The sequence below is a fragment of the Cololabis saira genome, chromosome 14 (assembly GCF_033807715.1).
Source record: "Cololabis saira isolate AMF1-May2022 chromosome 14, fColSai1.1, whole genome shotgun sequence".
Classification (NCBI taxonomy): Eukaryota; Metazoa; Chordata; class Actinopteri; order Beloniformes; family Belonidae; genus Cololabis; species Cololabis saira.
Window position 1 is genome coordinate 36,442,008 of NC_084600.1, and position 20,210 is coordinate 36,462,217.

Below are 20,210 nucleotides of genomic sequence, written 5' to 3' on the forward strand. Positions count from 1 at the left end.
CAACAAAAAAAAGAAATACAATGTAACAGAAAAAAATGTGCAGGAGGAACCAAAAAAACCCATAAGGGCTTGTCGAGTGGTCCTCCTATAAGGAAACAAACAATATCTACAGAGATATGTAAAACATAGGACAACTAAGGAGAATAAGCTAAATTAATAGAAAAACAGGAATCTGATGAGGAAGTGCAGATAAATTCTGGAAATTAGTTGTTAAGCTTTGCTAAACTGGGTTAGCAAAAAAGTTGTGATTTGTTTTTTGAAATTATTTGTGCTCGAGCATTCTCTAAAATTGAGTGGTAAGGTGTTCCAATAAAGAGGACCTCTGAACCTAACTGAAAATTGAGAAAAAGTACTCCTGAAAAAGATGGGATGGAGATTGTTTGCAGACCTAGTATTAAAGTGATGAATTTTGGGAATTGAATTGAAATAAAGAATGAAAACAGGTTGGAAGTAGCTTGTGGATGGATTGATAGACAAAAAGACAAATCTGAAAAACATTTACAGCAGAAATAGGGAGAATACTAAGGGATTGGAACAATGGGGTAAGTCTATTGGAGAATGTAATCATTTTGATAAAACGTTTTTGCAGGATTAAGATACAGCTAATGCTAATATACAAACGTATAGTTGTTGCTGATGCAGGTTTATTCAGCTTTGTCACAAGCTGCAGTATATCTGATGGCTCATTTTACGATTAATAGAGTAAGACTAAATATAAAGTTAGGGCAGCACTTTGGCTTAGTGGTTACCATTGTTAAAGCGACAACATGTGCTATGGCACAAGTTTCAAGGCTGACACTCTGAAGCATAACTGAAGCTGCTGCATCAGTTCTGGATAGTAAAGTGGATAGTAAAGGCTGCAGGACCTCCCGTGATCCATCTGTCTTCATTATCTTCTACTCCAACCTATATTAATGATATTATTGCTGTAGTTTCTAACCTGTGCTCCTCCTTCCCTGCTGGTGTTCCTGATCTGTTCCTGTCCTCTCAACCGGTCCAGGCAGATGGCTGCCCTCCCTGAGTCTGGTTCTGAGGTCTCTTCCTGTTAAAGGGGAGTTTTTACTTTCCACAGTCGCTTGGTGCTTGCTCAGGACAAGGGATTGTATCAAAGAAAAGTTTTGATACAATTTGTCGATTTCCTTAAAGCAATAATTATGTTTGTAATTTTATTGGATTTGCATTAATTGGAATCATTTTAAATGAATGAACTGTATTGTAAAATAGCCTTGAGATGAAATCTGTATGTATTATATCTTCAAGTATTTGAGCCCTTATTCTTACAGTCAGTTTTGTTGTGTGGGCTGAATTCTTACAATTAAATGCTGATGTGACACCTTCATTTATGCTTCAGTGTTGTAGTCTTTTCATTTATGCCAGAGCACATGTTGTAGCTTCACCATAGTTGGGTGTGATCCATCTATGAATCAGCATGCTGAAAAAAAAAGCTGAAGACCCAATAAGAGAAATTGGATGGCCTCATCGTCTTCAGTCACACATCAGCCTGATGTTTGATTGTGGTTAAGATTTGATTGTGTGAAGGTTCCATAGTGTAGTGGTCATCACGTCTGCTTTACACGCAGAAGGTCCTGGGTTCAATCCCCAGTGGAACCAATCTGTTGTTGTCTGGCCACATTCTTAACGTGGCCCTACAAAGGTATTATAGGAGGGGAACCACAGTAACTTCCCTGTGGTTTGTCTCTCCTGATCTTTATTTCTAAATTACATTCAGCCATCTCTCACACAACTCATTGTAGCAGAATCATTTTGCTCTGACTATATTTGATGAAGAGGGACATTATGAGAAAAAATATATATCGCTGCTTGTATTTCACTGCAGGTACAGAGTGAAAAGCAAGTATGAGGTTGATGCATAACCATCATCTAACACCCATTTTACCTCACCGGAGTTTTAGGTTTTCTTTAGTGGAAAGACATTTATGATACAGACTTAAAGGTTAAAAGTAGCCAGTTATTTTCACTTTCTGTTTTCATTATATTGAATGGGAGGCTGTCATCCTGACACAAGCTTCCTCTCTGTAGTCTCATTGTTGTCAGAGACGAGAGCCAAGACAATGGTGTCATCTGCAAATTTCCGCAGTGTGTTTGGCCAAGCAGTCATAGGTCATCGGGCCATAGAGGAGGGGAGAGAATGAGATGTAGACGTGAATGTGAGAGAATGTAGCCATATTTGAAGATTTTCAGCGCATCTGCGTCTCAACATTTAAAGGTATAGTCTGTAATGTTGGAGAGCTAGCAAGATTTGAAAGTGGCACCTCCTCTAAGCCCCGCCCCCTCCTCCCCCTCCCGTCAGCGCTCCGTCCAAAGCCACGCCCCTACAAACTTTGGGGAACGCGCATTTCTAGGAGTCGAGTTTTCCAGGACATTTTGCACAGCACATTTTCAACCAAACTACCCCATGTCTCATTCACCTGTAAGCGAGGCCGGTTTTAGGGGGGGGCAGGGGTGGGCTGTGCCCACCCAAACGTGCGTCCTGCCCATAATTATAATTTCATTTTTTTATAAATCTAAAAAAATATCACAGAACATCTGTACCGTTTCTGATTGGGTCGGCACTATGCATCATTTTTAGACACAACAATGAACGCATACCGCAAAAGTTGTGTCTCGGCGGAGGGACCCGACGTCCCAGCAAAATGAGCTCAACAGAGAAGTTCAGAACAGCACACAGAGCACACGCTGAAGGCTGATTTATGGTTCCGCGTTACACCAACGCAGAATGGTGCGCGTCGCCGCGTACCCTACGCCGTAGGCTACGCGTACCCTACTCCGTAGCCGTGGCAACAGAGCCTGCACGGCACGGCAGCACACGGCAGCGCACCGCCACCCGCACCGCCACCCACACCGCCACCCGCACCGCCACCCACACCGGCGCGCCCCGCCCTCGCTGGGATGGAGACGCCTCCATCCCCACGGACCCCCATACTGGGGAGGTGGTATTTTTGGCTGCGTTTTCTCGTTTTCTGCGCCATTCTTCAGCAAACATGACTCGAGTGTGTGAAGTTTTCCAGCAAGAATTTCGACGTAACGAATACGCGCATGGGAGAGAGGGGGGCGTGGGCGGGACTTAAAATGAAGGCATCTGATTGGTTCTTTCCCCCCTGCCAAGCCTCTGGTCCTCTGACCAATCCGTGCCATTCGGAGCGCAAAAAACAGATTGGTCAGAGTTTTTACAGGATTAAAGCTGTCAGAGAGGTCGGATTTTTTTCTTTCCTTTTTCTGGACACATTATTCACTGGCTACTCTCAGGGTGGAAGGACCATGTCACCCAGTATAACAATAAATGTTTTTGAATACGATTACAGACTATACCTTTAAACTCAAATGTGCATGAGAAGTGTTTGGCACCATTGGCCCAGGGCTTGTGATTTAGCAAAGTGTTAATGGTGATCCTTGGGATGATGTTTTCTATGCAGCAGAAGATTTGAAATTAAACGGTATGAGTTTATCCACTGATGTCACCCTCAGCCACAGGACAGAACATCTGCCAGTCCGTAGTTTCAAACCAGCGCCGAGCGAGGGAGACAGAATCCTCTCTCCACTGACCTCAGAGTTGATTTTTCCTGTCTCAGTCTTTGCCTGCAGCTTGGGATGAGTAGGAAGGAGGTGAGATTTCACATGGTGGTGATACTTGGGCAGAACATTCCTCATGTTAGCCCTGTTGACGTCTCCAACAACGATAATGGCTGGTTTAGGCCCATCATTCAACAGTCCACTTGTTATTTCAAACAGCTTGTCCAGAGCACAAGATTTATTAGCCTGCGGAGGGATATAAACTACAGCGATGATCACCGAGCTGTATTCCTGGGGAAGGGGCACACTTTCACAGGCAAAAACTCCAGGTGCAAAGTAAAGTCCGAACCCCAATTTGAGTAAATCATGACACACACACCTCCTTCACTCTGTTTACCTGACTCTGATGTGATGTCCTGCCGACATAGAACCACAGGTTTACATTCTTGTATTACCCCTGATCACATTGAATTAACAGCAGCCATTGATGAGTTGAAAAAACAAAAATATGGGCATGTCTAGTCAGACACCTGAGTATTAATTTGTCAGGAGCGTTAAAATCATATTCTACCAAAATGTGTATTACAGACCTAAATGTTGTCCTACTTAAACAAACCTGTGATAGGGTTAGGGTTACGATGATGGTTACTAACTTTTTATACAGAATCTCATAGTGATGAAGTCACACATTTGATTCAATGAACCCACAATCCACCGTTTGTGTCTGAACATCATTGACATGAGACTCCAGACATTATCTCTTTCTGAGTATGCCAGGTTCTTGCCAGAGACTGAAAACCTGAAACCCCAGTGAGAGATGTTGGATTTCATGATGATTTTTACCTTCTTCTTCAACCTCACATCAATTTGATGCCAGTAGTTGAAGTTCAAATTCTGGGTTTATTGGATTAAATGTGTGACCTTGCCCTGGGGTCTGTAGTGTAGCGGTCAGGTTCTTGGTTCAATCCCCAGTAGTTTATTTAGTGCATAATCCCCTCAAATTTGCAAATTGCTCATATAAAACATGTGTTAGTCAGAAAGTTGTAATCCTAGAGTCTACATTTGCATTTATTAGTATCAGATGCTGATAATTCATCACTCCCATAGATCTATCAAGGCAGTAAATTTGGCATGTACCATATAGTGTCAAGTAAACGAGTCCTTATGCTTATATTTAAAATTTTTCATTGTGCCAGAGTGCACAATTTAGTTATCTTAATTATCATTGTTACTTATTCAGTGTTGTAGCCTTGTAACTTATGCCATAACCCATGTTGCAGCTTTGTCCTAGTGTGATCCTGCCCTGATCCTGGTCTTCTGTCTTATATCAGCCTGATGTTGATGCATGAACTGCACATGCCAGGGTGCCAGGGGGGAAAAGCTAGTCAAACTGACTTTATGAGACAGTATGATTTTGATGTGAGGCTGAAAAAGTTGATAACCTTTTTATTTGACTGGAGATTCAGACTTTCTGAATTGGAATGGCATTTGTCTCATCAGCAGTTTAAATCTGCATTATTTTGACTTTCAATGTTGTTCTATAGGTGTTGTGAAAATAATATAATTTGTAAAACAGATAATTTAACAGTTTGTATTCACACAATGGCTGAGTGTCCAATTACAACTCTTGTATGTTCAGTTGAAGTGAAACAACATTCATTAATCCAAAGCAATGGCTCTACAGTAGAGCCATTGCCCAGTAGAGCCTCTACTGGGAATTAAACCCAGGTCCTTCTGCATGTGGAGCAGATATGATGAACGGTACACCAGGGAACCTTCCCTAATGCTGCAACCCCCTTCTCTGCTCCCACCGCCAGTTGTTCCAGCCACACCTCTCTTTGCATGGCCCTGAGCTCCCCGCCCTTCAACAACACATCCCCCCTACCAATTCACACCAGCTACCGCTCCCCTCACCCCATATCGCCCCTCACAGAATCCCAGGTGAGGAAGGAGCTCAGCAGGACCACGGCAAGGACGGCTGCAAGCCCAGACGGCATTAGCTGCAGGCTTCATAAGACATGTGCGGACCAGCTGTGCAGCATATTGCTGTGCATGTTTGTCCTGGAGCTGGGGAAGGTTCCCCAACTGGGGAAGACATTCTGTGTGGGACATCTTGCCCAGAAGACTTCAGGACTACAGACCGGTTGTATTTCTGAGTGCAGGGAGCACTACAAAATACCTTTTTATGTCTCGGTGGTGGTGGCTTCAGCAATCTTTTATGCAGGGGTCTGCTGGTGCAGCAACATCTCCTCTGCGGTCTGCCGCCAATTTTACTTGTATACATTGCAAATCTGCATGCTGAAGAAAACCCGAAACCCTGGCATGAGACGGTCTGTTTCATATGTCTCACTGCCTTCATTCTTCCAATCACATTACCCCCATATTAAAGGTATAGTCTCTGATTTTGGAGAGCTAGCAAGATTTGAAAGTGGCACCTCCTGTAAGCCCCGCCCCCTCCTCCCCCTCCCGTCAGCGCTCCGTCCAAAGCCACGCCCCCACAAACTTTGGGGAACACGCATTTGCAGGAGTCGAGTTTTCCAGGACATTTTGGACAGCACATTTTCAACAAAACTACCCCATGTCTCATTCACCTGTAAGCAAGGCCGGTTTTAGGGGGGGGCAGGGATGGGCTGTGCCTACCCAAATGTGCATCCTGCCCACCCAATCAAAGTTATGGGGGATCCTTTATTTTTTTATAATTTAATTTTTTTATAAATATAAAAAAATATCACAGAATATCTGTACCGTTTCTGATTGGGTGGGCACTGCGCTTCATTTTTAGACACAACAATGAACGCAAACCGCAAAAGTTGTGTTTTGGCGGAGGGACCCGACGTCCCGGCAAAATGAGGACAACAGAGAAGCTCAGAACAGCACACAGAGCACACACTGAAGGCTGATTTATGGTTCCGCGTTACACCAACGCAGAATGGTGCGCGTCGCCGCGTACCCTACGCCGTAGGCTACTCCGTAGACTACGCCATAGACTACGCCGTAGACTACGCCGTAGACTACGCCGTAGCCGTGGCTCCAGAGCCTGCAGCAGGGCACCGCAGCCACCGCCACCCCCACCGGCGCTCTGCCCCGGCGCACCGGCGCACCGGCGCTCCGCAACTGGGGGTCTGCCACGGACCCCCATACTGGGGTTACACTGGGACAGTCTGAGCCGAGGAGGTCCCGTGGGAAGTGGACACGGGGGCCCAAAGCAGAGAGACAAGTGCGCGCATGGGACAGAGGGGGGCGTGGGCGGGACTTAAAATGAAGGCATCTGATTGGTTCTTTCCCCCTTGCCAATTCTCTGGTCCTCTGGCCAATCCGTTTCATTCGGAGCGCAAAAAACAGATTGGTCAGAGTTTTTACAGGATTAAAGCTGTCAGAGAGGTCAGATGTTTTTCTTTCCTTTTTCTGAACACATTATTCACTGGCTACTCTCAGGCTGGAAGGACCATTTCACCCAGTATAACAATAAATGTTTTTGAATACGATCAATAACTATACCTTTAAACCAGAAACTGCACATTGTACATTGACTGCAAGTGCAGTCAATGTACAATTCCAGAGTGAAGCACAAATATGACTGACTTTATGACACAGTACGAGTTTCATGGAAGGCTGACAAAGTTTTTAACAACCATCATAATATTCTTTTTTATCCAACAGGAATTTAAGGTTTTCAGACGTGAAAGAGACTTATTTGTCTCAACAAAGGTTTAACGCTGCATTATTTTGACCTTTAATTTTATTCAATACGTGTCATGAAAACACATGCACTTGCAAAGAACACCATTTAACAGTTGGTCTTCATATAATGGTGTGTCCAATTATGAAGACTTGTATTAGTTCAGTATAAGTGAGACATCATTCATGAATCAAAAGAGTCAACATCACATTTAATCACCCCACAAGGCCAACTTCATGTGTCTGCACGAGATTTTTAAAAGGCCTTATGTACTCCAACTGTTCCTATCTGCACTGGGTCTTTGTGTTCCCCATTGTGAAGAGGGTATAGAACCACATGAATCCCATCTCCAGAACCATAATTCAGCCTTAAGCCATATTGCCCCTGGATCGGATGCTGAGCCCCGTGCTGCTCCAAATACCCCAATCCCCAATCTCAGTGTCTCAGTGTCCCAATCTCAGATGAATGGGAGCTGTATCAGATCCCTGTCAGTGATTATTAATTATTATCAATAATTCACAAACCTGGTACTGGCTGATAGTTGGTTATTTGTGTGTCTCTTTTGCATTAATCAAATATTCCTACTCCATAAGTAAATACAATTAACTGTTATGTCACTTTAATTAAAATTGCAAAGTTCTGATTTCAGTTCAGTTTGAATCTGATTTCAGTTTCAGTTATATATATATATATATATATATATATATATATATATATATATATATATATATATATATATATATATATATATATATATATATATATATATATATATATATATATATATAACCGGAAAGGAAAGGAAGATAACAGCTACTTGTGTGGCAAAGACTATGTTTTACTAACTTTTCTTTTTTTTAAATTTATTAACATACAGTGCAAACAGCGACAAAAGACGACATCAGTTACAAAGATATGTATCTAAGTGTGTGTTTGCATGTGTGTGTGTGTGTGTGCGCGTGTAAATAAGATGATGAAAGTACATAAATAAATTGAGAATATTAGAGAATAAATAAGTAAACAAATAGATAATTATCATATAGTTATCATATAGAGTGGTGTAGCACGATATAAGATAAATATAGCATAATAATATATTAATATCTTAATATAACATAATAATTTTTATAATATTATTACATATAACAAAATTATATCACCATACTATAGTAGCCTATATAACAATATAATAATACTATTATAATACTATTATATACTGTTTAACATCCCATGAGATTTCATAACTTAATATAATAATACACTATGAAACAATATATCATGATAATGCCAGGAATAATTATTAGAGTTAGAATTGGTAATTTATGTATTGCAATGAGGGGGTGAGGTCAGACCGGGGCGTTACTAACTGACTGAGCCAAAAAATGCATTGTTGCATTATTTTTGCAGATATTTTGCCCCTCATCTCCCAAAGTTGTATTACTGGGTATTTGTCATGAGAATGACAAATACCAATGAGAATGTGAGCTGTTTTAAATATTTATTAACAATATTGTTTAGGATTATAATGTATTTAGGCTGCTTGTGCGACATGCGGCAGCAGGAAGTGATGAGAGGAAACGTCTGTAAAGCGGTGACGGCGGCCGGAGCGCACCCGCCGCGCCGCCGGAGCGCGGCGCTGTTCTGCGCTGCGCAAACCCGCAGCAGGCCTAGTCCCGTCCGGCCGTCACTCCCCACATGTCTTTCCTGTCTTTCTGTAAAAACCTATACATATTTTCGCCTTTGCTCGCCTTTTTCATTTAAAGGCGACGTGTGAAAACGCTCCCAAATTCTCCGCGACCCCCCCTCCCCAGAATCAAAGCGGGTGGAAGGAGGTTGTTGGGACGTGTGTTCAACTGCAAAAACGAAAACGATCGTTTTGGCTGGGTTTTTCTGGTTTTGTCTGCTCTCTGTCGCCCTGCGTGTCTCGTCGATGACCCCGCCGAACCCTGCAGTGGCCGAGGTTCACCTCATGATCAGATCTGCCCGGTCTGAGTGAGAGTCTGTGCGGCCATGTCGGGCTGAGCCGCCGTCTCTCCCACACCGCCACCCGCCGCCTGCACGGTGGCGTGTGAATGTGTGTGAATGTGCTCATGTGTGTGTGGGCTGGTATTTTTCACACTGAGAAAAACTTGCAACACGCCCCACGTCCACTCTCCCTGCCCTCGGTGACATGTCGCATATGAAGGACCTCCACACACGGAGGGGTTTCCGTGCCAGAGGAATCCCGCAGCTCGGCTGCATGCGTCGGTCCTGCTCCAGCTCCCACCTCCGTGTCTCTCAGTCTCAGCAGCCAGGCTGCTTTTTTCTCCAACCTGCACTAAAAAAAACCCCACAACCGAACCGTTTTTTGTGGTGATCGACGGTTGAGTTTTGTGGTTTTATCTGTCAGACTTTGCGTTTGGCACACATAAAACGCACGCACTTGCACACACACATAGCCCAGTATAACAGAGCCTCGGTCCCCCCCTCTCCTGTCGTGGCACAAACGCTCATAAGACAGTGACTTTGGGATGCATGACATGTAAAGAAAAAGACGCACAGCAGCGGGCTGAGGGGGCTCCACAGAAAAAAAGGAGAGGTGCGTTTTTATGGCTCAGAGAGTCGGGGCTTATGGGTGAACTTTATATCGAGCATATATTAACACTTTGTGGCCTGTTTTTTTTTTTTTTTCTCTCTCTTTCCTCTCCCCTAAGGCTGGAGGACTCCATTTTGACGAGACCGGGTGTGCATGCAGCCAGAGCCTCACACAGCAACTCGCCTCATGAAAGGATCTGTGTTTTTTTTCCGGGTAGAGTGCAACCATCTCACTGCTATATCTCGGGCGAGGTTGCTGGTGGAAGGGGACATTTTTGGAGAGATCTAATTTGTCTATTCTAATCTCTCATCTCCAGGCGCATGCGTGCGCCTAGAGTCTCGGGTTAGGGGGGGGTGGTATGGGTGAAGGTTGGTGGTTGTGGCGTGGAGGAAAACGCCAGCTGTTGCCACAAGTTTGGCATATGACAATGTAATTGATCATATCACGGCAGCGTGGTTTAGGTGAATAATTGATGCTTCTAATTAAGGAGAAGGGCGGGGCCGCTTCTTTATTTTTCTTCCATGCATGAAGGTGACGTGTGGTGGGTTTTTTGTTGGTGTTGGTTTTTGGCGACTGTCAGCTCAGTTAGCTGGGGTTTTTTTTTTTTTTTTTTCCTTTTTCTTCTTCTTGCAAAAAGAGATTTACGGCCCCCTTCTTGTGCTCCACGCCGTGGACCGGTTGGGGAGGGAGACAGTGGTGACGACTGACAGTGCGCACAGGCAGCACAAGCAGAAGCAGAGAGACTGACTTTCAAGGGGGGCAAGGCAAGCCTGAGTCTGCAGGCAGGAAACAGCCAGCAGGGCATGCATGCATCCGTCCGCGGACCAGGGATTATTCAAGTTGTACTTATTGCAAAAAAAGCAAAAAGCCAAAGGCAGGGTGGAGTGTCGACCGGAGGAGCACAATACGCCTGAATTTTTAATCCAGGGGGCCGCTGGTCCGGGGGTTTAGCGCATGTAGAAAAGAGGAGGAGGAGGAGGGAGGAAGAGGAGGAGGTGGGAGGGAGAGAGAGAGAGAGAGAGAGAGGGAGAGTGGGTACGTTTCACAGGATCCAGGCCTAGTAGTAGTGCCGCTGGGACTTTCCTCATCCGCTTTCAAAAAATCTGAAATTGGCCCCTTTGGAGGGCAGGATGAGCGGGGCGGGGGCCGCCGGCGCGGTGGGCGACGCCGGAATGGTAAGATTCTCGCGTCGGATCCCACGGATTGTGGCTTTTTGTGGCTGATTTTCTCGTTTTTCTGCACACATAGCCCCGAGTGGGTCGGAGGAGAGAGCCCGCGGACGCGTGTCTGTCAGTGTCAGTGCGTGCGCATTGGACTTGTTGTGTGTCGTGGGCTTTTGCATGACGCCTGTGGCGTTTATGCATGTGTGTGTGAGTGTGTGTGTGTCGTGCAATCATTACGCCACCGCATGCAACAGACACACACACACGCACACACACACACATATGTGCACACATACACACACAGAGCAATTAGACAGTGTCGGGCACTCGCGAGGTTAGACGCGCACACGCAGGAGCGCGTCCCTGCGCGTCCCCGCGGGTTTTATTCTAACATGACGCGTAATAAGCGCGTAGCTGCCGCTCAGCGCCGTGTGCGCGCCGCGTCCATGTCGCTGGGTTTGCACGCTGACCTTATCGCGTTTGGATGTCATTTTTTCTCCTTTTTGATCGTATCGCGATAACATTTGTGAGAGGATCCGCGGCTCGGTGCGGCTAAAAATCTCACTTTAGGACGACCAGTGCGACGCCAGTGAGCCTCTTTCCCTTTCTATTTTCACATCAATTTGTACAGGTTGTTGTTTAGCAGTCTCCATGTCTGTCTGTGTCTGTCTGAGCTCTGCTTTTTCTTTTTTTCCCCCCCTCTCTTATCCCACTTCGGAAAATGTCTCATTGATGATGATGATGATTCTGCAGCGATGTTGTGACAGCTTATTGAATTAACAGGAAATGATAGAAACATGCATTTTCTTATTTTACTGTACTTACAGAATTGTAATTGTAGGTCTTAAAGGAACATTGACATGTATTGGTGATGCATTATTTTGATCTTTTTTCATGTTTCAGGGAGGAACGATGCCAGCATGAGTGGGCCTCACGCAGGCCCTGGAAGGAAGACTCCTCAATCCGGCTGCCCTTTGACCTCTCCCCGTGACCTGTCCGCCCACTCCGGCCCCGCAGAAAGACATGGTCACGCAACCGGCCTGAGCATGTCCGCCGCCGCCTCCTCCCTCAAGCGCACGTCCGTCTATGGGTTCTCACAGATGGACCACTCCTCCCTGTCCCCCTCGTCTTCCTCCTACAGCCCTCTGAGGAGGCTGCAGCATCTCACCACCATGGTGAGCCAGCCCGACCTGGTCCTGCCGGCCAGGGAGCCGGAGCGGGGCTGGGAGTGGGGGCCACGGAAGAAGGAGAAGGGGAAGGGAAGGGACTCGTGGGATGGTTGCAGAGATTATCCCGGCTCTCTGATTACTCCCGGAAACGAGAAGTTTGCTCATTCTCCTTCCGGACGAAAGCAAGCCGAGGTCCAAAATGGGAATACGGACGCAACCGGGGAGAATTGTACCGATTCTGCCGCCTTGGAGAAAAAGAGCGAGGGTTGTTTCTCAGGCCCGCCGAGCCCGGCCTTCTCCCTGGAGAGCAGCAGCCCCTTTGCGAACGGATTACTCCACTTTGAGTCCTCTCTGTTTGAGGATGAGGTCAACAACGAAGAACGAGGAGCCGCGTCAGCCGGCGGAGGCACGCCGAACAAAAACCAGAGGACGGAGAGTGGTTCTCAGTCCCCTCCCAACAATGTCATTCCGGACTCCAAGGACGCCGCGCCGTCATCGGCCAAGGTGGTCACGCGCTCCCAGTCGTCCGGTCAGCGCAGGAGATACTGGGACGGCTCGGAGGACGAGTGGGAAAGCGACTCCGAGCTGCTCCTGTTTGAAGATAGTCTTTCAAGGCGCTCAGTGGCAAGTTACCTTCATTACCCGTAGTAAACTTATCTGATTTGAATGTGCTGCTTTCTTTTGTGTTGAGATGTGACACACACAAAAGACGTACCACCACGACGAGCACGCTGCAGGATGCTGAGCACCTCTCGTGACGTTGATCTTGTATAACTAAAGACTAATCGTGTCTTGTTGTCATGTTCTTATACATGTTGTAGTGGGTGTTACCACTAGGCAACTACAACCTCAGATGACGTCCAACTTTTTTCACGATTCCATTATTTAACAGAAATTAAGCAAACAAAATTTGAAAAATTTGAATAATTTACAGTCGCCATGTCCTGTGGGACTTCAGTCTCTCAAATCACAGCTATTTGTTGAGGAATTTAGGTGTATTCAACTTTGCAACATTGCTTCAGTACATTGAGCGTTTTAGTTGTACACCCAGGCCTCTTAGGCCCAATCCCAATTCTCCCTCACTCGCCCTTCTTTTCTTCCCTACCCCCTAAAAAGGTCCTGCCGAAGTATTTCAATCGTGCTGAGGTCTGGACTTCAACTAGGCCAGTGGTCCTCAACCTTTTTTCAGTGATGTACCCCTTGTGAAATATTTTTTCAGCCAAGTACCCCCTAACCAGTGCAAAGCTTTTTGGTTGTAAAAAAAAGACCTAAAACAGAGCATTGTGCCATCAGTAATTGATTTATTAAACATAAAAATATTGCTGCTATGCTTCAACCACGACTCCATCATTGGTCCAAGTGATTGACAGGTGAAGCCAGGTGGCATTTGACAGGTTAGATGGAACCATCCTGGTGTGGGGGATACTCTGGGGTTTTAGGATAATAAGTTGAATAGCCTATTCCTGAAGATACAATTAATTTTATGAATTTAGACTTATATTTTCCTCAATTATTTATGAAATATATATTTTTAAAGGATTTTTGCATGGAAGCTACTTTTTAAATATATGTATATTTCAAAATCTCACCTACCCCCTGGAGTGTCTTCACGTACCCCCAGAGGTACGCGTACCCCCATTTGAGAACCACTGGACTAGGCAATTCCAAAACCTTGTGTTGTGATTTGACTTGATTTGACCCAAACAAACAAGAAAAAACCTACAAGTCACTGAGGCGCTGATTTACCGATGACACGTCTCTTTCGGCAGCATGTCAGCTGAATGAATGATTGTCTATAAACATCCTCTGTGATGCTCAAAAAAGGGTTTTTATTTGTACGCATGAGCTCCTTTCTATGCAGAGAACTACATGCACTTATAAAGCTATAACTTGCATGAAATCAGTAAAGCTGTAAGACCAAAAACTGCAACAATGCGACGCCAAAGTTTTTTTTTTTAATCATTTTTATTTGAATTTTTGGCACAACAAACATTAACAGTATAAATGCACAAATGAATTATAATGCTTAAGTAAAGGACATTAACAAAAACAGTCCTAAAAAAACAAAACACACACACAAAAAAAAAAAGAAACACATCAACAATACGCCTTGACTAAGTTACCTACAGTTCGACCAGATAATACAACGGAATCCTCCTAACCAGACTATTCGCCATATAGGCGCACATCATGATCCTTACTAGACTGTCTAATCTTCACATCCATCCGGCAGAGTAAAAACAAGTAAAACATAAAATAAAAAATAAAAATATCCGCACAGAACTAGGAGAAATAACATTACTGTGGAACTGCAGGGAAATCAAGCTTCTTAATATAAGAGAAAAAAAGGGCCCATGTAGCGTAGAATTTGTCTGTACACCCATTCAATGTGCATCTTATTTTTTCCAGGCGACGCCAAAGTTAAGACGGTCAAAAAACTGCTCACCGGAAACCAGCACACCTGCCCATGATTAGCCTCACCTTTATGAAACCTATTCCCCCAAACTCCATATACCACCTACTGTGCAAAAATGGCTTTACAACAATTGACACACCCAAAGAAGCTATTAAATGGGGAACACAACACAATACAAAATGGGCTCTAACACCGTGAATCTCTTATTTTCCAGTTATTCAGATGCAGCTTTACCCGTCAGCTTCAGATCATTGTGCTGTTTTATGACCTAATTTCAACCAAGCGGAGCATACGTAGAAGTCTGTGGTTGACTCGGTGACTGCGAGCTGTCCAGGTCCTGCGGCAGCAAAGAAAACAAGCAAACAAAAACACAAACCATCACTCCTCCACCGCCGTACTTGTCCGTGGTGAGCAATGTTTCCACCGAAATGCCGTGTTGGGAGTTCTGCAACCATGGAGCGGGACACTGAGGCCAAACAACTCTACTTTGGCCTCGTCCGTCCACAGGACCTTGTCCCACAACTCTGGTGGTTTGTTCAGATCTAGTATTTTGAACCTCAGTGTTTGTTTTTGGACAGAAGAGGCCCGGCAGCCCTTTCAGACCTATGTGTTCAGACTTGTAATTGTGTTGCCATGGAGATTTACATTAAACATGCTCTCTTTAGGGTCTGAGACAGGGTGCATGGGGGTTTTTGTTGTATTTGTCAGACCACTGAATGATCTGGCCCTAGGAGTCCACTCCTGGGAAGACTGGAGCTTGTCTTCACTGCTTTCCTCCTGTGAAGGATCTTTCCCACCTCTGAACATGGAGCTCTGGTCTGGGAGTGGTTTTATGGCCCTTTCCAGATTGATGTGTGGCAGTAATTGCTTCTCCAAGACGAGTGCTTATATCTTTCCTTCTTGACATTGTATTAACACACTCATGATTGGTCCAGACCAGCAAACTTTTATAGAGCTCTGCCCACCTGCTGATGTAGGCTGCAGCTGACTGTCCTCATTCTTACAGCACGTTAGGGAGGTACTTAGTATTGTTCACATTATTATTTTCTTTTTTGTCTTAATTTTTGGTGAATAAATTACGGAAGAGTATTAGAGCCATGCAAGAGAAAAAATATTTGAGAGGGAAAGATTTTTTTTTATTGTGCAGTTCAAGAGAAAAGTCGAAATGTTGAGAAAAAGTCGAAATGTCGAGATTAATGTTAATGTTCCGATGAAGTTTCGTGAATAAAGTCGAAATTTCGCCTTTTTTCTCAACATTTCGACTTTTTCCCGAAATTTTGACTTTTTTCTCGAAATTGTATTTCAACATTAATCTCAACATTTAGTCTTTTTTCTCGAAATTTTGACTTTTTTCTCAACATTTCGACTTTTTTCTCGAAATTGTACTTCAACATTATTCTCAACATTTCGACTTTTTTCTCGACATTTCGACTTTTTTCTTGAAGTGCATAATGAAAAAAAAATCTTCCTCTAAAATATTATTTTTATTTTTCTCCTGCCTAGCCCTAATACTCTTCGGTAATAAATACCTCACAGTTTAAAAAAAAAAAAAATTAGTTTTTTTTTGCCTAATACTAGGATCCACTATCATGCTTTTATGCAATAAAATCTAGGGAATAAAAAGAGGGGCACTAGGTTTTTGGTGAACTATCATAAGTAGGGAAATCCCAAAACATGGTAAATCCTTGTGCAGACATTTAGCAATAAATACAAAGAGGAAATAACTCCAAACAGGTATTAAATAATCCGTATTTATAATTTTTAGTGGGTTGGACTACAGTGTTTACGTATCAGTGTTGTCATAGCTGGGGGCGAACCCTGCACGTCAGTCTGCAAACGTGTTTAACTGTTAAAAGGGACACATCACAGCCGTTAGTCCCTCCAACAGCTGATGGTAGGACACCTTTGAGTCATCGCACAAAAGGGGAGCATGCTTTGATAAGCGTTATTTTTAAATGTGTAAACTTGGAGGGGACTTTGTTGTGAATTTGCCGCTGCACAAGTAAACTAGATTTGATGGACCTGGTATTACTGAGAGAATCGGTCAATCTCAAGTTTCACTGCAGTTGTACATATCTGGATTAAAGAATGTTCTTCCTCACTGTCACAGCCACTGATTGCAGACGTGTTGTAGGTGGTAAATGAAGCACACTACAAACTGCCAGTATTCCCAGTAACGTTAGCTGCAGCAAGTTGGAACAAACGACGACACTTAGCCGCCATGAACGATGCCAGCACCCCGAAACTGTAGCAGCCGGGTATAGTGCTATAGTGTTTAATCTGTCAGAAGGATATCTATATTGCAAATAGTGAATTCTTTTTCTAATATAAAGTATAGTTGGAGGTGTAGCAGAGAGAGAAGGCTCACTGACATGTCTAACGTCATCATGTCTTCAGCTTTGTAACCACTGACCTGATGACATCACTTCACAGAGATATGTCTAGGAATTAACGAGCACTGCAGTCCCTCCTCCTCTAGTCTTTCTGCTCTGCCAGAGACCTCAGTCAGATCTCAGTCATGACAGTTTAGGTTTTAAATGTTTAAAATGTCCTCCTTCTCGCTCTCTGTTTTGTTTTTCTTCTATATCCTTAACATTTCCACCTCCAATCATCCATATTTGGGTTATTATTTGTTTTCTGGAAAGCTCAGTCAGCTGCTTTCCCGAGGAAATAATAATAATAATAATAATAATAATAATAATAATAATAATGACTAAAAAGTGGCTACAGTATCTCTAGAAAACCCCCATCAGACCTAATGGGACACAAGTAGGCCTAAACATAGTCTGTCTTCACTGAAGTATCGATGCTACCCCTTCAAAGGTCTGCACAGTCCCAAATTGTGATGATGCTGTACAGGACTGTCTCAGAAAATTAGAATATTGTGATAAAATTCTTTATTTTCTGTAATGCAATTAAAAAAACTAAAATGTCATACATTCTGGATTAATTACAAATCAACTGAAATATTGCAAGCCTTTTATTATTTTAATATCGCTGATTATGGCTTACAGTTTAAGATTAAGATTCCCAGAATATTCACATTTTTTTGAGATAGGATATTTGAGTTTTCTTAAACTGTAAACCATGATCAGCAATATTAAAATAATAAAAGGCTTGCAATATTTCAGTTGATTTGTAATAAATCCAGAATGTATGACATTTTTGTTTTTGTAATTGCATTACAGAAAATCACAATATTCTAATTTTCTGAGAGAGTCCTGTATATTCCCAATGTAAATACTTGTGTTGGTCCAGGGGGACGTTGGAGTGGTGGGATTCATATACATTCAGAATAACGAGATATAATCCCAGAGCAATGGCAGATCAGTGAGCATCTATCGGACTACTGAGCGTTCAGAATAAAGAGCTTATTATGCGGCGGAAGAGTTATGAAATAGCACCAACTGTTATTGGTTTCTGCTTTGATAAACCAAACCATTTGTGCAATAAAAAAAGAAAAACGGTAGGCCTTTTTTTGTGTTGTCTTGAAGTATCGAGGTTATCAATAGAACAAAGAGGAAAAGCATTGATGACTTGCTCGTAATAATGCCACATTTACAGTTACTCCAGCGGCACAGTCCTCTTCACCTTCTGAAACTACGTGGCACAACTCTATGAAGTGGTCATTTGGTGAGAATCGGTCGTCATCATTACCCCCTGATGCAATGTGGATAAACTAATTTCACAAAAATGTGCGTTTATTTGTCTAAAACGTCTCTCTGGGGTAACATGATAGCAGGAGCCGGTGGCAGCCCTCTGGCCAGTCATGTTACATTCCAGTCATAACTCAGAGCCGCCCTGGACCCACTAGTGACTCGTCCACTCAGCCATGTCACACAGGATGGAGCGGCTGCTAGCGCCACATGCTTTTGCTCTTGTGGTTTTTCGACGTGATTTGAAACCTTTTATTGAATTAGAAGTGACCAGTTAAAACTGAAAAGACTAAAGTGAAATCTGTGATCCTTCAAGGACCGAACATATGAGACGATCAACTCTTTTCACTCATGAAACTTCACATTTGTCTTTGTTCGTTCGTATGCTCGTGCCGCTAAAGGAAATAAACATCCTTTATTCCTCCGCAGCAGCCGAGCGGCCAGAGGAGAAAGTCTTTGCCGCCTCTGAAGTTTGCGGTGGGGGAAGTTGTTTGGGCAAAGTTCAATCGAAGACCGTGGTGGCCCTGTGAGGTGATTGTTGACCCTGTGCAGGACGTCTATCACAAACTCAAAGGTGGGTGTGAAACAGTGCCTATTCGCTCTGATATCGAAGACGGTTGCGTTGTAGAGGAGCGTCATTGATTACAAAATACACAGTTGTAGGTCGGTGATCGTCTGCAACTCAGCCCCTTATCAATCTACACGCTGTATCTCTATATGTGACATCGTTCATTTGACTGACTGCAAAACATTTCACACAGACACACATTTGTTTAGGTTGTGTTTACCCACAATACCCCACTTTGTAGTCCACTTTCTGCATTTGATCCACTTGAAGTGGACCGAGAGCTGAGTTTATTTAGGCGGACCAGAGTTGACGTCTTTCACCCAGATGAGAGTTCAGTGGCACATTCACACCTCACCAAAGGAACCGGACTTTCCGGGCAAACGAACTCTGGTCCGTTTAAAGCGAACCAAACGGGGCTGGTAGGAATGCACCTAAGATTATTAGCGCTTCTTGTGGTCATGTGTGCTTCCATCTGTGTTACATGTTATAAGTAGACTTATAGCTATTAGGATAGCTGCTCCACTTTGATCTAAAGTATTGGTTCTCATGATTTCACTTAAACACTGATGTTTAACATTTTGGCTTTTGTTTATGGAGCTAGAACAGTCTCATAATTCGCAAATGCACACACCGTTTCACAAATGCACAGGACAAGTTTCACAAATGCACACACCGTTTCGAACGGCGCTAACGCAGTTCAAACAGCAGGTGTATCCGCCCCTTTAATCTGATTGGTTTACGAGTAAGTCGTGTTTTATCCACTGCTCTGCGTCTCCCACGTGGGGTGCGCTCTTATGATTGGCTGAAACAAAGGAAGACATCTGATTGGTTTCAGATCCTTCTGTGTTAAAAAAAACGTAATTGTGGATCGAGTCACGTCAGGGGAGTCTCAAAAGTCACATGCAAATCCAGCGAGGCTCACAGACAAAAAAAAACATTTCTAAATCAGGTTATATTTGTGTGTGCATCAAAAATACATTTGTATATCTTGTCCTACGCACGTGTGAATTGTTCTGTGCATTTGTGAAACTTGTCCTGCGCATTTGTGAAACGGTGTGTGCATTTGCGAATTATGAGACTGTTCTAGCTCCATATTTGTTACAATCGAAATGTAGTCAGAGGTTTTAACATTTGATTGTAAGTTTCTTCCATCTTACAACTGCTGAGATGATGATGCGTGCACGCTCTGCTTTCCACCTCATAAGATTGTAGTTCATGATTTGTCGCTGTTACAGAGCCCTGCGATCGCCTCTGTCGGCTTTACCATGTCAGGACCTTCGGGGAGCCCGAGGAGCTGGTCTGGGTGGAGGAAAAATCCATCCACATTTTTAAAGGAGGATTTGAATTTGATCAACTCCATCTTCACCGAAGGGGAAAGCAAAGGGAGCAGAATAATAAATGCACTGTAAATATTATTTTGCGACTTACAAAATGATGAGTAGATTTTCTTGAT

At 43.7% G+C, this 20,210-nt stretch overlaps 1 protein-coding gene and 1 non-coding gene across 2 annotated transcripts in view; both read left to right on the forward strand.

Moving 5' to 3' along the window:
• Positions 1–1,538: 1,538 nt before the first annotated feature.
• Positions 1,539–1,611, forward strand: trnav-uac (transfer RNA valine (anticodon UAC)). The gene has a single exon. It is a non-coding gene; the product is annotated as a tRNA-Val (tRNA).
• Positions 1,612–10,804: 9,193 nt separating this feature from the next.
• The window catches only part of nsd1b (nuclear receptor binding SET domain protein 1b), a 48,723-nt gene continuing 39,317 nt past the window's right edge, over positions 10,805–20,210 (forward strand). The window contains exons 1-4 of the mRNA XM_061739268.1: positions 10,805–10,960; positions 11,852–12,741; positions 18,619–18,763; positions 19,993–20,162. Of these exons, the coding sequence (XP_061595252.1) occupies positions 11,869–12,741; positions 18,619–18,763; positions 19,993–20,162 (1,188 nt within the window). The 5' untranslated portion in view covers positions 10,805–10,960; positions 11,852–11,868. The remainder of the gene's footprint in view (positions 10,961–11,851; positions 12,742–18,618; positions 18,764–19,992; positions 20,163–20,210) is intronic.